Raw genomic sequence first — 17,574 nt, 5'->3', positions numbered from 1 at the left:
AGACCTCTGGAATCAGATTTATTAGCAAAGAACTTCTATCTCCTGTTCAAAGTAAAGCTGCCAAGAAAATGGCTAAACTGGCGCAAACCAGAAAGCAAACTGCCCCACCCCAAAAACTTTTCTGTCCCAAAGTGCCATGAAACTTCCCAACAGCTGTGTGTGATGTGCAGACCCACAGCTGTGCTCAGTGATGATCTTTGGGAAGACCAAAGGTGCTGTGGAGGGAGCTGGGGGTGCCAAAAGCCCTGGCTGCTTCTGAAATGGAGTTGGGAGAGTTGATGAAGGAGATGGTGTGTCGTGAGCTCTGCTGTGGGGGCTGGACTTACTGCCCTGCAGGCCCCCTCTGTGCTCCTGCCTCAACAGGTGCTGCAGGGAGCCTGCAGGCTGGAGAATTGGTCCCCAGGATTCAGAGGGGTGGGCAGCCTTCTGTAGCAGCCTTCTGTAGGTACTTGCGGGCAGCACAAGTAGTTTCTTTCCTTGCCCAGGAAACTAAGAAAAGAATTTACTGGCACTCTTGTCCTTGTGGGTTGGCTGACTGTGTTGTTTGTTTTTAATCTAATAAAAGAAGATCTTAATATCATAGTAAAATTGGTACAAAGCTAGAAACTCACCCCTCGGCATTTTGGCAAAACATTATTGAAAATGTAAAAGCCTTTAGCAGAAATAACAGAAGCACAAAGAAACAGTAGGAATGGGATCAACAGGTGGTGTTCTGGCTCTTGGGAGAGACAGAGAAGTGCATCCAGCCAGGGCTCGAGGTGCCAGGCTGGAGGCTGGACACCAGCCCGGCGGTGGCTCTGCAGCAACGGTGGCCAAGGGCAGGGACCCTTCGAGGGCAGCCCTGCAGAGCAGTGACCAGACAGCTGGGAAGAGCACATTGTTGGGAGGGCAGGAGCACCTGAGGAGGGAGAACAGGCGGCTGGGAGGATCTGTGCACTGGGCAGATGGTGTGAGCATAGCAGGACCTGGCCAGGGCAACGGAGGCAATGGAAAGACATGCTTGGCATCCTTAGGCTTGCAACTGCTGCAGTTGATCCTGGCTCTGTCTGCTCCCTGTATGGAAATTAAATATTGGACACAGATTATACGAGTGTTTCTAAATTAGAAAGTGAAGCATCTCTTTCAAAAAGGTGGGAATGCTGAAGAAGTGTTCATTGTTCAGACTTGCCCTTTGCTGTAACATCCCAGTGCAGTTCTTCTTGCCTTGTCTCCTTTTCCCTGTGCCTCCTGCCTCCTCACAAGCATCACTGGAAGTACCATTCCTGTGTGCCATAAGCGGCTCCTGAAAATGGCATTAACTAATTTGTCCACCAGTACAGGTTGCCATGACCACTCATAAAAACAACGGGGGTTACTACTGCCCAGTCTGAGCTGCAGCAGCTCCCCATGACTTTTAACTCATGGCACATGGTGGGTCACTGGAGGGAGCAGCTTCCTGAGGCTGCCAGCCAGGCTGGTACCTTATTTCTGATTGATCATCAGTAAGTCTGTACAGTGCAAAGCCCTTCCTGTCCCCCTGCACTTGCTGACTTGCCAGCTCCCTGACAGCCTGAGTGCATTTTGCTTCTCTGCTTCTGTGTGAGGCATTTTGTTCTGGCCGCCAAAGACCCATCCACAGAGAGCTTCATGTCCCGGTGCAGAGCATGGAGCTGCTCTTTTCCATAGCTTTACACATGGTGAGGAATCCTATCAGGTGAACTGTCCATTTGAAGCTGCTGTTTGAGTTCATTTTGTGCTGTCCCAGCATTGCATTTTCCGATGAACTTTTCCAGGTATGGTTTAAACTGGCGAGACGGGAGAAGCAGGAGCACTTTCCACATGCGGCATTACAACATGCTGCAAAGAAGTTGCTTCTTGGAACATAGCAGCCCCCTAAAATGTCAAATAAATCCTTAAACTATTCATCACTCTGTTTTTGGGGTGGCAGTTAAGTCTTTCAACACTCTGTGAGTTTCTTTCCCCAGCAGTAATTTTGCTGGTGAAGAAATACAGCTCAGGGCACTCCACAAAGTGGAGCCTCAGAATTCATGTTTTGTTTTCATTACCAAAAAAATGCTTTACTACATCAAAGAGTGGCCCATTAAAATTTTGTACCCTGTCTTCTCTGCACCCTGTCGTTGTTGGCAAACCTTCCCCTGTGCCCGTGCAGAGCCGAGCAGCTTTGCTTCTGCAGACTCCACAGAGAAAGGGCAGCGAAGGGGAGGAGGGTTCAGCCACAGCTCAGCTTGTTTAGATGTAAGATCTCAAAACTTCCAATAGCCATGCAAATTTACTCAGTAAATGTTTGTACTGAACCTTAAGCCATCAGTGCTTGCTCTGCTTCCAGTGTATCCCAGCACAGCACACTGGCAAAGGAAATAAATTAACTGTCTGGTTCCTGGAATAAAATGTAACGCTGTACACAGCAGTATATTTAACTGTCTTGGGCAAATGGCCCTAAAATAACAACGAAAAAGAAAACAATGAATTACAGTAGTCTTACTGAGCCTTGTGATTATATAAATTAAATGTTGCCAGGTGAACTGGATGGTATTCTCTGATACTGTAGGAATGCCAGAGGTTGGAGAAAACAGTAAATGTTATAATTAGGGTTTAGGAGAGCACTTGGTTATTCTCACAAGTAACTCAGACTAGCTGTATGCTGGCATGGGCATGAGAGCAGGCAGTAAAACCTGGAGTTTCCTTAATTAAGAGGGCAGAAAGGTTTTTAGCAAAATTCAGTGAAGACTTACTAAGTCCAGTTTTATTTAGTATTTCCACAGTTTATTTACATAGAAATGGCGCATTAATACATTTGTAACTATATTAGCAAGTTAGAAGATCAGAGCAAGGTACAGCTGTGGGGAGCCCATGAACCCAGGGCCAGCTGCGTGGGGCACAGCCAGAAGCACCAGCAGGGCAGTGGGGCAGCAAACCTGCCCCTTGCCAGCGCTCACATGGGCACTGGGGTCACTCACAGATGCTCCCCACGCTGCTGGGCCTGAAAGCTCGGGGTGTGGTGGTGGTGCTGGGAGGAGGGAGGCAGCAAGACTGTGGCTGCTGCATTCGTCAGCAGTGCTGGACATCGCCTCTGGGGATGAGTTTGTTTTCCAGGGAAGGGGAAAGCCCTGCCCTGGTCTCAGCGAGGCACACGGGGGATTTCATGGGCGATTTGAAGGGGTGGCTCGATAGTGAAATCCAGCCAGCTGTGGGATAGTCTCTCTGGGAAATGGAGGAGTCCTCACTGGCAGGATTATTTAAGACTCGACTTTGAAAGACGAGACACTCTGCAGTTGGGAACAATGCTGCACTGTCAGAGAGATGGACTCAATTACTTAATAGGTCGTTGCTGTCTGTCTCCTGCGTTTTCCCTTTCAAGAACATATATTCAGCTGGGTTATTTCTCATGGGAAGACAAAGCGTTGTGAGAGAAGCCAGGCATTTGGAAGGGAGAGGCTGGAGGAGCAGCAGCCAGGCAGATGCCTGGTTTGCTCTCTGAGGAGCAGGCTCCTCAGGACTGGAGAAGCTTGGAGTGATGTAGCTGATGTGGTACTTTGGTCCTGTAATCCGCTGATCCCTCGGTCTCATAGGTCTTGCTCCTGTTTTCTCTTTCTCGCAAAAGATTTGCCTTGGTGCTCTCCTCCTGCCAGACTCATCCCTAGGACTGCTGGTGGTGGCACTGTGGTCCCACAGGCTGTGCTGTAGATGCTGCATGGGCCACTGGTTTCTGTTTTTCCAAAACATTCTGCATTGGGTGGACACTGGCAGGTCCGTACAGCCCATCTCAGTGCATGGGCAGCCTCTCCTTCAGCACAGAAAGGCTTGGATGGTGTTTGATCAAATGACAGCCAAGCTGGAGGTAAGCTCATGGCCAGGAACCCATCTCTGAAGTAACCACTTGGTTCTCTGTTAGCAGGACGTGGTGGATAGGGATGTATAACAAAGCCAGGGACTCGCGTTCTCACCAAAATCACTCTGCCAGCCATGGGCTGAGCGTTCCAGGGTGCTTTTGTTGTTGGGGCCATGGGCCTGCCTGGCAGCCCTGGCTGAAGGCAGCACGAGCCTGGTGCCAGGGCAGCCGTGGGGCCCTCGCTGCTGGTGTGTCTCACTGCACACACACCCAGGTACCTACCCTCGTGCATGTGTTTGTCACCAAATTAAGATCCTGCATTACCTTATGCACATTGAATTGTTGCACCTAAATTGGTTGCCCTTAAGCCCGAAGGCAGTAATGAGATTTTGTCTCTTTTGCCCATTTCTTTTTCTCTTCTTTTTTTCAGAATAAGTCGTCTGTTTAATGGCACAGAGCCTATTGTCTTGGACAGTTTAAAGCAACATTATTTCATTGATCGAGATGGGGAAATTTTCAGATATATATTAAGCTTCCTAAGGACGTCTAAGCTACTGCTCCCAGATGACTTTAAGGTAAGGAAAGCTATAGTCTGCAGTCTGTTTTTTCCTCCCATTCTGTCATTTTTTTTGGTGCGGGTTGGTTTGTGTGCTTGACCTAAACACACTTAACTAAATGTTGCTGTTTATTTGTTGGGATTTTTAGTACTTGTGTATTACACCAGGGATGCTGTTATTTAATAAATGGACCAATGGTTGTCATGGATACCAAGAAAAGTTAAATGATGACGCTTATGGCTATCAGTTTTTCTAAACTAATTGTATTTTCTCGCATTTTTAGCTTATTTATCAGGGTATAACAACAATTAAGAAGCAACATCAGCAACTTGAACTTAGCAGGGTTTAATGCTCAGAATCTGAAAGAAATGTTTTAAATTTGATACTTACAGGACTTGAACTGTGTAAATCTTTTTCTTGTTGGTATAAAAAAGAAACACCCTTAAACAAGCCCGTTGGTTTGTGTCAGACATAACCAGTGCAGATACTTTGATTTCAGGAAGTAATCTGCTCACAGTTAATGTCAAAATATTCTTGGGAGATGGAACTGACTGAGGGCTTTTTAAGGAGCAGGACATGTTTTGTATGAAATCGTGGTGCTGGTTGTTTCTTTGCAGGCCCTGATTGTTTAAAGGCTCTCCTCTTAGCCTTGTTTGTTCGGCTTTGCACTTACGAAACTTCCAACATTGTCACCCTTATGTATGAAAATTAGAAGACAAAAGTGTCCAAACTGTAGATGACAAGATTCAACAAAAGCACTTATTCCAGGATGAAATGATGAATAAATTGGGATGGCAGATGGGGATCTGCTCAGTTAGAGGACACAGAGCATTGCTAGGAAGGAAAGCTCCTTGCTTTCTCTGAAATGCCATTTCACTTTGTTGTACTGGCTGGGCCACAAGATCACTTGGTCAGTTGTGACTGAGCGAGTCCAGAGTGGTGGTGGTGGCGGCGGCTCTTGCTTTGGAGTACAACTGGTCCTCGTGCTGCAAACCCAGTCATTCTCACCTGAGTTAGGAGTCTGACCCCACTGTGGGAGGGTCTGCAGCTCACATCTTGTCCCAAGGCAGGGGGAGGTTTTGGCAGTTCTGGGTGGTTTGGAGCTCCAGCCCAGAAGGGCTGTCCTGAGCACTGGTGTTTCTGGCGAGTGGCAGATGGGCTGGGGAAGCTGCCCCATGGCTTGGGGTGCTCTGGGATGGGGTGGGGGGAGCCAGAGCACTGAGGGGTGAGTGGGAGAAAACTCTACAGAGAAATGGGAGAAAACCTTTGTGTAGTAGCGAAGCTAAAGACCAGACCAGTCCCAGGGGTCATAAGATGGATCCAGTAAAGGCAGTGGATGGAGAAGTGGGAGAGGTGCCAGAGAGATGCTTTAGCAGCAATGTTTTGGACAATCCAGTGGGACAAGGTGTGAGAGGAGAGGGTAGGAGAGAAGAGAGAGGTAGTTTGAGCTGATCATGGCCTCGACCAGCATCCAGATTTCAGAGGTGCTCAGTAGCAGAACAGGCAGGATTTGGCTGGAGCCTGGAGGGGAGAGTGCCCGCGGATGCCAAGGACTTGTCTGTGCAGCGAGCCCTGGCAGGGCTGGAGAGACTCAGGGAGCCGGCGCTGTGCCCGGGCTCAGGCCGCTGTTCCAGACCATCCCTTTGCATAGGGTTAACTGGGTTTTATTTAGTTCCTCTCTGGGAGAGCTTTAGAGCAAACCCCAGGCTAATGAGGGCTCGAGAACAAAGCAGAGCATTGCTAGGTAGGGAGTAACTAAATAAAAATGCATAGAAGAATGCGCTGTAAAGCTATATTAAAACTGCATTGTAAACGGATTTGACTTCACAGAAATCGTGTAATTTTGCCAGCATGATTAAAGTGACAGAAGACAATAATCAAAGGCAGCAAATGGAATCACTCGGTGTTTCTAAATGCAAAACTCTATTTAAGGTATAAAACCTGACAGCTTTTCCAGTGAGACTTGCATTAAATGTTCTTTATGTCAAACAAAGCATTATCAAGTGTTTTGAATATTTATTAGTTTTTACCCCTTAATTTAATCAAGCAGTTTATTAGCCTCAAGGTTTAGCCAAGTTGCTTTTCAACTTGAATTGCTGCTCAGATGGTTATTTTGGAAAGTTTGGAATGTAAGTACCACACCAGCATTATTGTGTTTGCTATTTCAGTGTTGTTTTCAGACTTAGTTAACACTGAAATGCAGAGAAAGTGGGGTGTGTGTTCCGAGGCTAGTGATTCTTTATTATCAAGTCTGAGTGGTGTGTTTACAGTGAATATTAATTACACTTCCAACCACGACTAAGCCAGAACTTGAAAGTGTCTCCCAGGTCTTCCTGCTGAAAGTAGCACTCTTATGGTTCTGTAGGTTTTCTGGGCTTGGGGGATTTTAAGCCACATGAAGTGTGCTGAGGAGTGACTGTAAGTGTTTGGGTTCTGCTCTGCAGCCAGCCTGTGCCACGCTGGTGATGGTGCACAGCCTGTAGCTGCTTCCAGCTCCCTCTGCCTGCTCTGCTTCAGTGTCCTGTCTGTGGGACATGACACCGTGAGCATCCTTCGGCCCTGAGCACGGCATGGGGCCAGCACCCCCAGCTCTGCCACACTGCTGGGTCAGGGGTGGCTGCCACAGGAGCTGCTCCTCCTCAGGTGCCCAAATACTCCTGCCTTGGTCTCCTCCACCATCAGAGGGGCTTCCCCATGACATCATGAGCAGCATGTGTCCCCTTCACTGTCAATACCAGGACCTGTTGTACCTCCTTGTTTGAGACTCACTCCCTGCTCAGAGAGCATCAATCAAAAATAGACGTAGGCAATGTGTGTCTGTCTCAAAGAGGGGAGGAGCACAAAGGCTCAGGATGTCTGAGTTTTATGTGGATTACAGAGATCACTTGTAACACCAGAGTGACAAGGCCACCACTCTTAATTTATTAATACAGTTACAAAATTAGTGTGCTTGCATCTAAAGTCTTCTCAAACTGACCTCTGGAAATGGTGCAGTTGTCATCATAGAAGTGAGCAACTTTCTTTCATAGCCAGGAGTCAGATCTTCACAGCACTAAAAATATAAGAGAAACATGGAGTCAGGATGACAGTTTGTTGTTTCATGTAATAAAGAATAACAAGTGAAAAATGGACAGAAAGAGCCATTTCAGCCTGTTCAGGAGTCAACATTAGGTACAAAAATAAACGATGTCTTTGGTACTGAGAGAACAGCATCAGGTCCGTGGGACACATGGTCTCAGTCTCTGCTGGCTGTCTCTGCCTGGAGTAGCAGGTCTGTGCCGACCCACTGGCACTGACATCGAAACAGCAGCACAGCTGGCCTTGGGGTCACACCTCCCATCTCCTCCCCAGGAAGATGTCACCCTTGTCAGAGGTGACTGCAGAATTCAGCCATGAAATCCACCACAAAAAAAGCTTTTCTACCAAGCAAAAAGCAGAAAATTATTTTGTGAAAGGCAAAAGGCTGCATCTTTGAAAGATCTGTTTGTTTCCCATGAGATCTAAATGTAGGCCAGAAGCTGTGGCTGGAGAAAGGCTGTGTGCATCCCGCCTGCCTATCTGCTCTCTTTTTCAAGTGACCTGGCAGAACTTCTCCACTAGTTCCTACAACAGCCTCAAGAAGTTGAAGACTCGTGGTACTATAAAGGCTTTTTGTGGTACTTCACAGAAAAATTAAAAGCTGTACTGTTTATCTCCCCTTTCAGGCTATCAAAGAGCACCCTGCTTGTGACTATCACTAGTGGTGGGAATCACCTTTGGAGTAAAATGTGTTTCCTAGGCTAAACAGCAGCAGCTCCACTATCTATCATAGTGCTTGGCTCTGGTACTGCTGTTGGGAGCTGGGAACATAGGGAAATAATCCTTAGAAGAAATGGGAGGTGCCTTAGTCCTGCAGGACAAGGAACCCCTGGATTTTGTACAAAATCTGCTGTGGAACGCTGCCTGCTGCTCAGCAGCCCTGCACTGACACCAGGCTGGAGCCTCTGTGAAGAGGGGGCAGTGTCCGTGTGCAGGGATCAGTGCTCGTGTGGGATCAGTGCTGTGCTCTGGGGCTGAGCTGCAGTGCACCTCTGTGCACCTGGCCGCTGTGGCTACTCCCTGCCCGTTCCAGTGAGATGTGCCTCTCCTGGATGGGTCCCGGAAGGTTCATGTCTGCATCTGCCTTCGGTAACTTATCAAAACTAACAGCATGGAAATGTTGTCATGCAGTTCCTATGGCATCTCCCTGATGAGGTCTCTTGTGGGTTTAATTCTTTACTTTTTCTTTACTTTTACTTTTAATTTCAATTTCATATTAAACTTCAGAACATCTTCAGGGTGAGATTTGATCTCTACAGTGCAAGGGTGGAAATACCTATGTCAGTATTACCTGAAGCATTCAGTGCAGATAGTCCAGAGCTGGGCTCTCCCAGTCTGGTCACAGACAGTATTCTGAACAGCATATAAAACCTGAAGGAAAAGATTGTGGGCTTGTTGTGTAGAGCCCATGACAGCACAGGATTTGGAGAACCGAACCCCCATATTGTGAGCCACTCATTCTGTGCTCCTGGCTTTGTGAAATCCTCTTCCCTCCCTAAACATACTGTCAGATTCCCTCACGAAAGGCCAGAGATGTCCCATGAGAGGAGCAGAGCGGGGCGGGGCAGCCTTTGCTGCTGGTGGCTGTCGGCAGCAGTGGAGTGGGGTCACACAAGGTGTCTCTTCCCAGCACTGGCACTGGTGGACACAAATTAATTTCTCTTGCCTAGAGAAGACACTTTTTTATTCCCTCTACTTGTTACTGTGCTACAGCACAACAAATTCCCTTTATTGGCACTGCCTGACAGTAGGTGCCCTGATTCCCTGACATCACCTCTTGGCACCAGCTCACCTCAGTTCCCCGGGTCTGTTACAGGGCCCTTCTTCAAGTGCAGAGCCCTTTCCATATTTGTGCTCAACCCAGGTGTGGAATCGACACAGGCATGAGAGTCTTACTTTAGAAACAAACCCAAACACCTTGGCTCAACCCAGGCCGTTGTACCAGGTGCTCACCTTGTCCCACAGAGCATGTGATGGTCCAGCACAGCCCTGATTTCCACACAGCCATCTGAAGTGTGGCTGTATCATTCTGGGAACAGTAGTGGAAGAGCTGTTACATTTGAAAGCAGGTTTTATTCTCACAAAATGGTATCAGAATGTAAAATTTTTCCTGTTCATTTTAGGGCAAATGACAGCTAGCAAGAGTCACTAAAAAGCTGCAGTTGATGGGGTGGGCTGAGTTGGCTGTTGGAGAAGTAGGGGTGGTGTGATCTGGGTTTTGCTTGGTTTATGGCATTGCAGTTTTGGCCCGAGGGTGCAGGACCATTGAACTCCTGTGATTCAGGGTACTGTCAGGCTAGTCCAAAGCCCAGTGAAGGCAGTCAGAGACTCTGTAATGTAATGGGCTTTGCATCCAGCCTCAGGAGCACCGTACCACTCTCTGCTTTCAAAAATGAATGACTGTTTTTTCTATTGCTGTACCATCTCTTCCAGGTTTTACTGTTGAGTTTTCTTAGCACATATTCACTTGATTGATTTTACAAATAATACCTTATTTTATTTTGTCCATAAACCCAGATATTCTAAAACTGGTTTTTCAGGACCTACTGAAAACAGCAGATGACTTTCCATTGCCCTCAGAAAGCACTGGGTACTCCTGTTCACTCTACACCATTACATTTTTCCTTAGCATTGCATGTTTCCTTGCTTGAACAAGCAATCCATGGCACCAGCAGATGCCCAGGTGAACATTTGGCAGGCCACTGCACACACCTCTGTAGTGAACACAGTTAGGCGGTGGACTGTGCTGATTCAGTGTCCTGCACAGAGATTTCAGAATTTTTTTTTTAAACTTAGGCCACTAATCCCTATAGGTTTAAACTGATCCCCTGTTCAGTACCCAGGGAGCTTCACTGGTGCTCAGAGAAAAGCAGTAATGGTTCAGCACAGTGCTGGTTTTGGGGAAGGGTGAGAATACCTTCCAGCAGAGGAAGGTATTCTCTGCCTTTGGGGCTGATGCTGTCCTACCTGAGACCAGGTAGTGCAGCCAGCCTCCACACCTCTTTGCCTGGCCTGTTCCCAACACTGGTTGTTGGTGGTTTGCAGCATGCTCTCTGCATGATTTCTTCTTTAATCTTCTGTTGTTTTCCATCTTCGAGCTGTCCCGCGAGAATGTTGCCCTCATTGCTTCCCACTTGCTCTTATCCCTCTTCTTCTGTCCTTCTTATCCCTCCTCTTATCCTCCAGTCCTTTTTTCTCCCTTAGCCGTGTGCACATTGTCCCAACCTTAGCAGACATCAAAGAGATGTAAAGGATTGGATGTCCCTTTTGTAAGTCGATCACCTTGCCTTGTCACTGTGAATAATCATAGGTCTCCAGGCTGCAGGCAGCCCTGGGGTGAAGGAGCAGCTCCACTACCGGTGGGTCAGTGGTGCCAAATTTGAGCAGAGCTAACTGCTTTGGTTCAGTAATACCCTGCAGCAGCAGATTTTACAGGTTAATTCCAAACCACTATGAAGAGTCGCACCTTTTTGTGCTGTGTGTTGATTGGCCTTTGATTCCCCCTCCTCCCCGAGTCCTGGGGCAGCAGCACACCCGTTATTTTTCATGTAATTTTGGTGCCCATTTCTTGATTGCTTCTTGTCATATCATTCTTTCCAGTCCAAATTATTTCAGTCATTTCAGTCTTGATTTTTCATTTAATTTCATTTGTGTAGGACTGGCCTTAGTTCCGCGTGTTGACCTCCAGCACACTCCACAAAAGCATCTGTGGTGCAGCATTTGCATGTGTAAAGAGGTGCAAGAGCCAGGAAAGCAGACACAGGTCTTTGCAGGGAGGAGCTGCTGCTGAGCCCTTGTTGCTCCTCTTCCCTCGGGAGGCTGGAGGAGGCTGTGGGGCCAGCGGGAGCAAAGTGCCCACAGGGGCCTTCTCCCTCGGGTCCGGGGATGCTCACACCCTTGGCCGCCACGTGCTCTCACATATTTCCACTGAGGTGGGAAGATCTGTCAGAAACCGATGAAACAATCACTGAACTGGGAATTGGATCAAATTGGGAATTTGAATTGCCCAAAGCCCAAGTGAAGTGATGGACAAATGGCAGGGAAGAACTGCTGCTTTTAAGCCGTTGGAGCAACAGCTGAGCTCCCAGCCAGCAGGATGGTCACTACCTCCATATAATTTACCAGGCTCCAAAGTACGCTTTAAATACATGAATAGTCATGAGCTGCAGGGAGCAGCTGAGCCGCTGTAGCTGAATTTCAGCCTCAGCAAAGGCAGGTGAGAAGTGAAGCTGAACTGACAACTCCATCTCGTATCGTGTGCGAGAGGCGACAGCGAAGCCTGAGATCTCCTGTGAGATCAGAGTGATCTGAGGCCATTAAGTGGAGGTTAGGGCTCGGAACATCTTCTTTTACATCAGTAGGCTTTGTTTATTGCAACCAGCTATTTTGATTTCTTAATCCAGGAGTAAAGCCTTCTGGCATTGAGCTTGTGGGATAATAAATGAAGAGGTAATTCAGTGCAGTGGGAACTTCTCGATCAGCTCAAACAGATTCAACACTAACACCATGTGGTTTTCTGTGGAGGTGTATGTGGGTACCTGTTGCCTTTGCTCTCTTGCTGACAATACATAAGCCTAAGTAGGTCAAACAGGAACAATACTCATTTTTAAAAGAGAACTATACCCATTTCTAGTTTCTCTCTCTCCCACTCTTTTTTTTTTTTTTTTTATTCTCCAGGACTTTAATCTTTTATATGAAGAAGCAAAGTATTACCAGCTGCAGCCAATGATTAAGGAACTTGAGCGATGGAAACAAGAGAAAGAACAAAGGAAACATTTCCAGCCTTGTGACTGCTTGGTTGTAAGAGTGACTCCAGATCTGGGGGAAAGAATTGCATTGAGCGGGGAGAAGGCTTTGATAGAAGAGATCTTCCCAGAGACTGGGGACGTCATGTGCAACTCTGTAAACGCGGGCTGGAACCAGGACCCCACCCACGTTATCAGGTTTCCCTTGAATGGATACTGCCGGTTGAACTCCGTGCAGGTAATGGCCTTTCCGTGCTGCCTCCTCTGGTGCTGGGGTGCTTTTTCACTATGGCTTGTTCAATTATATGCAAATTATTTGCTTCTGCCCAATTACTTTCAGTGCTTATAGTGCAAGAAAACATCTTTCTGCCTGGTGAGATCACAGTCTTTCAGGTTTTCCTGAGTCTAAGCAGAAAAATACATTTAGATTTTGTGTATGTTAGTGCCATGCTGGCCTCATAATGGTGTTATACTGATAAATGCTAATTTTTTTCATCAATGTATAGCCTTTGGCAGTATTTTTTTTTTCCTCCAAAGTGCCTCTAGGAAGAATGAGAGAGTTCCAAAAACTACAAAAAAAAAAGTCTCCACACCATTTTATAGAAAATGCAACAATGTGTAAATGCATAATTTATGTCTCACTCATAATTAAATGATGGTGCCTGCGGGATGGACTTAAAAAAATTGATCTCTGCACTTTTTTTTTTTCCAAAAGGATGTTCTATAAAAATTGCCCAGAGTATTTTAAACAAAAATGTATTTCATTTTATACTCAGAGTTTTGACATTAAGTTTAAAATTAAACATCTGAAACAAAAGAAGATAACTGGACAGATAGGTGGATGGCAGCAGGAATAAATACGTGGTCTGTGTTTAGGCAGCAGCCTGTGGGCAAGCAGTGCCATTTCTCAGGGATCACCAGCACTGCAGCCAGAGCTCTGCTGGTGTGGCTGTCCTGGGGCTGTGGGGAGGAACCAGGCGATGGTGCCGTTAACTTGGCCTTAATTAACACGGGCAAGACAGAGCTCTTGGTTTTTGTGTGTATTCCTCTGGAATATGCTGCAAATGCTCATGTTAGGGGAAGTGAAATCAACCTAGAGGGGAGTATTTCCCAAGTTACCATCCTCTGCAGATGGGCTGTGGCTGCAGATGTGAACTGGGCTGTGGGAAATGCCATGGTTGTCTTGATAAAGTCCCCTGTGGGCAAAAACCCACAGAAGAGCTGGTCCATGGATCAGGCCGGCCAGACTGGCTGGGGAGGGAGGTGCAAGGGAGCAAGGGAGGACAAGAACCTGGAGCTCTTGTACCTGTGTGGTTGTTACACATCAGGCTCAGGCACCCTCTGTCTCCCAGGCTGCCAAGGGACATCTTCAGGGGAGCTGCAGTCACCTGCATATGTAGAGGTGGGTGGAGTCATTTTCAAAACGTGACCCTAATGGTGGCTCCCCCACTGCATGGGCAGCATTCCCCGTGGGTTTGGGTGCTTTTTGGTTCAAGACTCCCAAGTGGTATATTTGGTTGAACTTCACCAGGCTGTGGTTAATTTTGCACAGTCCTTACCAGTTTCACACTTGGCAAGGTTTGGGGTGGGTTTGGTAAGGCTTGGGGTGGGTTTGGCAAGGTTTGGGGTGGGTTTGGCAAGGCTTGGAGTGGGTTTGGCAAGGTTTGGGGTGGGTTTGGCAAGGCTTGGGGTGGGCTGCCCCAAGCCCAGCGGGCTGGGAGTGGTCAGAGGCAACTCCGTTTGCTGGCAGTGGGACAGGGAGATGTCTCCATTGCTGTGCTGGGAGGAGAGGGAGCAGTCTAGCTCAGGTGAGTGGGTAGGGAAGAGCATTTGTGTCCCAGCCACGCTGTCCATGGGATCCTGCTAGATCACACAAGGAATTAGAGAAACTGAAACAATAAAGGGTCACAGTGAGCCACTGACCAGCTCAGCACTGGCTGGCCAAGCTCTGGATGCCCACATGGTTGAGCACTCAGCTCTCTTTTATCCAGAGTGGTGTAACTCGTAGGATACATGTGCTACCTGAGTAGTAAAACACTAATTACTGTTACTATTTGAATGTGTTTGAATTCAGTCAAAATTCAGACAGAATCAAAGAGTCTCTTTGCAAGTTCATGTTGTGGAAAAAATTTCTGTCAAAGAGTCTACAGTATAAGTAATACTATTAAACTACATCATTTTACTAAATTACATCATTTTACTATATAATTAATAGAAAGTGTTTTCAAACACTTTCTGGAAAATGATGCATTTCTGAGACCAAAGGCTGATGAAATCAGCAGCTAATTAGCATTGGCTCTGATGAACTCTGGTCAGCACACAGGCACTGCTCTTCCCCCTCAAAGGATTTTTTTGGCAAAACAATATTAAGTCAAAAGTTGGAAGTACAGGGAGGCAAATGCACAGACTTAAGGGAGATGGGTAGTGGTTGGAAGAGCAGAATTGCTTGCAAAGAATCCCAGAGAGCAACACAAGAAGCCTGTCTGCTGTTTGCTGAGGTGATACATTACTTCTGTCTCCCTAGGCTCTGCTCAATGTATTTGGTAGCACAACTGCAATATTTATAAATTTTTTTCCTATATTTGGAAAATATTTTCATTAGATGCTTTATATCAAGAACTGTGCATACAAAACAAAGAATGTCAACACCTATTAGGCAAAAAAAATACAGTAACTCCTAATTTTACAGCCATTTGTAATTATATAGAGGTATAGGTTTTTTCAACTCCTTGCAACAGGGTCTGGTGGGAATCATGAATTTATCTTACAGAAAATTCTGTGATGCTGTGAATGTTGAACATTAAGTCTTCATAATTAAGAATGTATTTGTTAATATTCTGCAAAATTTAAATGAAATGCACTAAATGAAAGGATCAGGTTTCCATTTGGAGAACCTTCCAATAAAATCAAATGTGCTTGGAATATTGGAAGACAGCGTATATTAAATCCTAGCACAAATCCTCTGTTTAATAATGTGCATGTGTCCCTGTACATGGGAGAGTCACAGCTGATACTCAGTTTTTGGCATATTCTCTTTGGAGATTTTCAGGAAAGTAGCTCTGATTTGACTCAGAGATGGTCACTGCTTTCCCCCTGTCTGTACCTTACCTTCAGAAGAAATAATGTGTATAGAGTCAAATTCTCCAAATGGAATTTAAACCTGTCCGTGTTCAAAATGCTGTTCAGTCTCATGCACAGAAGCACTGAAAGGAGCCTTTCTGCCTAGACCTGAGCTCAGCCTCATCCAAGTGACACTTAAAACCGCAGTATTTAAACATCCTCAGCATTGTTTACAGGATTTGGCCTGTTCTGTTTCTTGCTGAGAAAATTGATGATCCCAAGGTTTTTAATGCCAGATTATAGCCTGCAGTCTGGTCCTTCCAGCACGTACTGAGCAAAAATGAATCGCTTTGTTCAGTGTGTGGAGCTCTGAGGTGTAATGTCTATCTGGACTGGGTGTTTGCAGAGAGAGGCTCAGTGAAAAAGAATCCTATTTTAACATATAACATATAACATAGCTTTGGTCTGAGGCAAGCCAAGGGCACCCCCCTGCTTGTTTTGTCTTACAAGCAAATTGATTTAAAAAACTTTTTAGTGAGGATTTTGAAGTCCCGTCTCTCTCAGAAATCTTACCTGTCAATCCTCTGTTCCACTCTCCAGTTCAGTGGGAGAAGCCTCCTTTCCCATGGCTTGTCTCTCATCTTCATCCTATCGGGGCTAGGAGCAGTGATACATAATACAGGCAGAACACATTCCAGCCTGTGAAACAGCAGCCTGCTGGTGTCTTATTCCTCCTTCCGTCTCAGACTCCTCCTGCCTTCCTCTCTGAGGAGGAACAGTGTTGGTATCTGCACCCCATTTTGGAACTATAGGCTGCATACAGCCTGGACAAATAAGAGAGACGGAAGCTTTCTTTTTCTCTATCTTAAAGGTATTTTATTAACCCACTCTCCTGCCTCTTCTTTTCATCTCTCCTGGTTCGTTTTTCTTCCATGCTCTCGTGTGCTTTTTTGATCTTTCAGTTCTACAACTTTCTTGCAGTGTAGAGTATGTAAAAATCAGGGCAAAAGTCAGGGAGATTTGGCAGATGGGACTTTCTGAGAATGTTAAGTCCCTGTGTCCCAGGGCCAGGCAGAACTCCTCAGGCAAGTTGATTTTCAGCAGACTCGGCATGGCTTAGGCAAAGCTCTGCTGGAGCAGCCCCTTTCCTTTGCCCATCCTTAGAGCCAGGGTAGCAAAAGTAAAACGTTTTAGTTACCCCTGAAAAGCCAAACCCTGGATTAAGTGCAGATGGATAACACAGGCAGCCCCTAAGGAGGGATCAAACGGATTAAAACCAGCAAATGCTGCTGCCATGGTTTGCACTGCACTACGACACCACCTTGGACACAGCTGTCCTTCCAAAATCATGTGTCTGGGAAAAGCAAAGCAAACACTCAGGCAAAAGAAGTGGTGCACTAAGAAATGCAGCGTAGCCTCAGGTGGGTGTGTGTGAGGGCGAGGGCAGTGCTCTGTGTGCAGCTCCTCAGTCGGTGTAACCACGGACGTGCTCACAGCGAAGCTGAGCAGAGACCAAACTCCTGTAGCCTCAGCCCAGGAAAGTACGACATGAGTGTCTGAAGGTGGATGTATTGCTTAGACACCTCTCTAGGATGAATGAACAAGTTTGTAAAGGGCTTGGTCCAGGTCGCTGTGGGTGCAGAGAGGTGTCACACGGGGCTGGTGCTGCTGTGACCGGGATCCTCAGGTTTAATAATTAAAACCATCTGGTCACTTCCCTGTTCCACGTGCTGCCACAGTGGGAGCCATACCCTGGGTGAGGCTCTTGGAGGACACTACAGGCTGCTCCCTTCGATGGCATTTATCAGTAGAGAAGAACACAGGAACCATTTTTCCAGGCTGCTGCCCAGGACTGAGGAGAGCCAGAGTGGGTCCTGCATTGTGACCTGCCCAAGGTGGATCTGGCATCTGCTCTCACCTGACTCTGGGAAAAGCCTGGTGTGTCCTGCTCTGCTGGGAAGCCAAATACCAACACACGCTCACGCATGTGGAAACACGTCCCCGATCCCATTGCCAGGATCAGTATATCCTGGGGAAATGTGCTGTGTGACAGTCGCAGAAATTAAAGTTGCCTCTGGGTTCCTTAAATTCATGCATCTAAATTGCACCAACTTTTCTTAAGGAGTAGAAAGAGAAAATACATATTTGGGCAGTACAGATTAACCTCTTTCTTGGGCCAGAACATTTCCCTGTTGTCCACATCCTGGCTCTGCATCCTGTCCCTGCCATGCTTTGCTCCCTTCCAGCGAGGGCAAACAGCTGTGATTGCCACGAAGATCTGGTGGATGTGTCATTTGAACTCCTA

General features: G+C 46.8%; 1 protein-coding gene and 1 long non-coding RNA gene across 7 annotated transcripts in view; one reads left to right on the top strand and one right to left on the bottom strand.

The window, feature by feature from the left end:
* KCTD15 (potassium channel tetramerization domain containing 15) overlaps window positions 1–17,574 on the top strand; it is a 46,963-nt gene that overhangs the window by 25,497 nt on the left and 3,892 nt on the right. For all 6 annotated transcript variants that reach the window (XM_032121604.1, XM_032121602.1, XM_032121606.1 and 3 more), the window contains exons 3-4: window positions 4,260–4,404; window positions 12,142–12,447. In XM_032121604.1, coding sequence (XP_031977495.1) covers window positions 4,260–4,404; window positions 12,142–12,447 — 451 coding nt within the window. The remainder of the gene's footprint in view (window positions 1–4,259; window positions 4,405–12,141; window positions 12,448–17,574) is intronic.
* On the bottom strand, window positions 7,286–15,992 carry LOC116449777. Its single transcript, XR_004242535.1, has 2 exons — window positions 15,843–15,992; window positions 7,286–7,438 (listed from the first exon to the last, which is right to left on the bottom strand). It is a non-coding gene; the product is annotated as an uncharacterized LOC116449777 (long non-coding RNA).

Source organism: Corvus moneduloides, chromosome 12, assembly GCF_009650955.1.
Source record: "Corvus moneduloides isolate bCorMon1 chromosome 12, bCorMon1.pri, whole genome shotgun sequence".
Classification (NCBI taxonomy): domain Eukaryota; kingdom Metazoa; phylum Chordata; class Aves; order Passeriformes; family Corvidae; genus Corvus; species Corvus moneduloides.
This window is presented reverse-complemented; position numbering and strand designations above follow the sequence as displayed.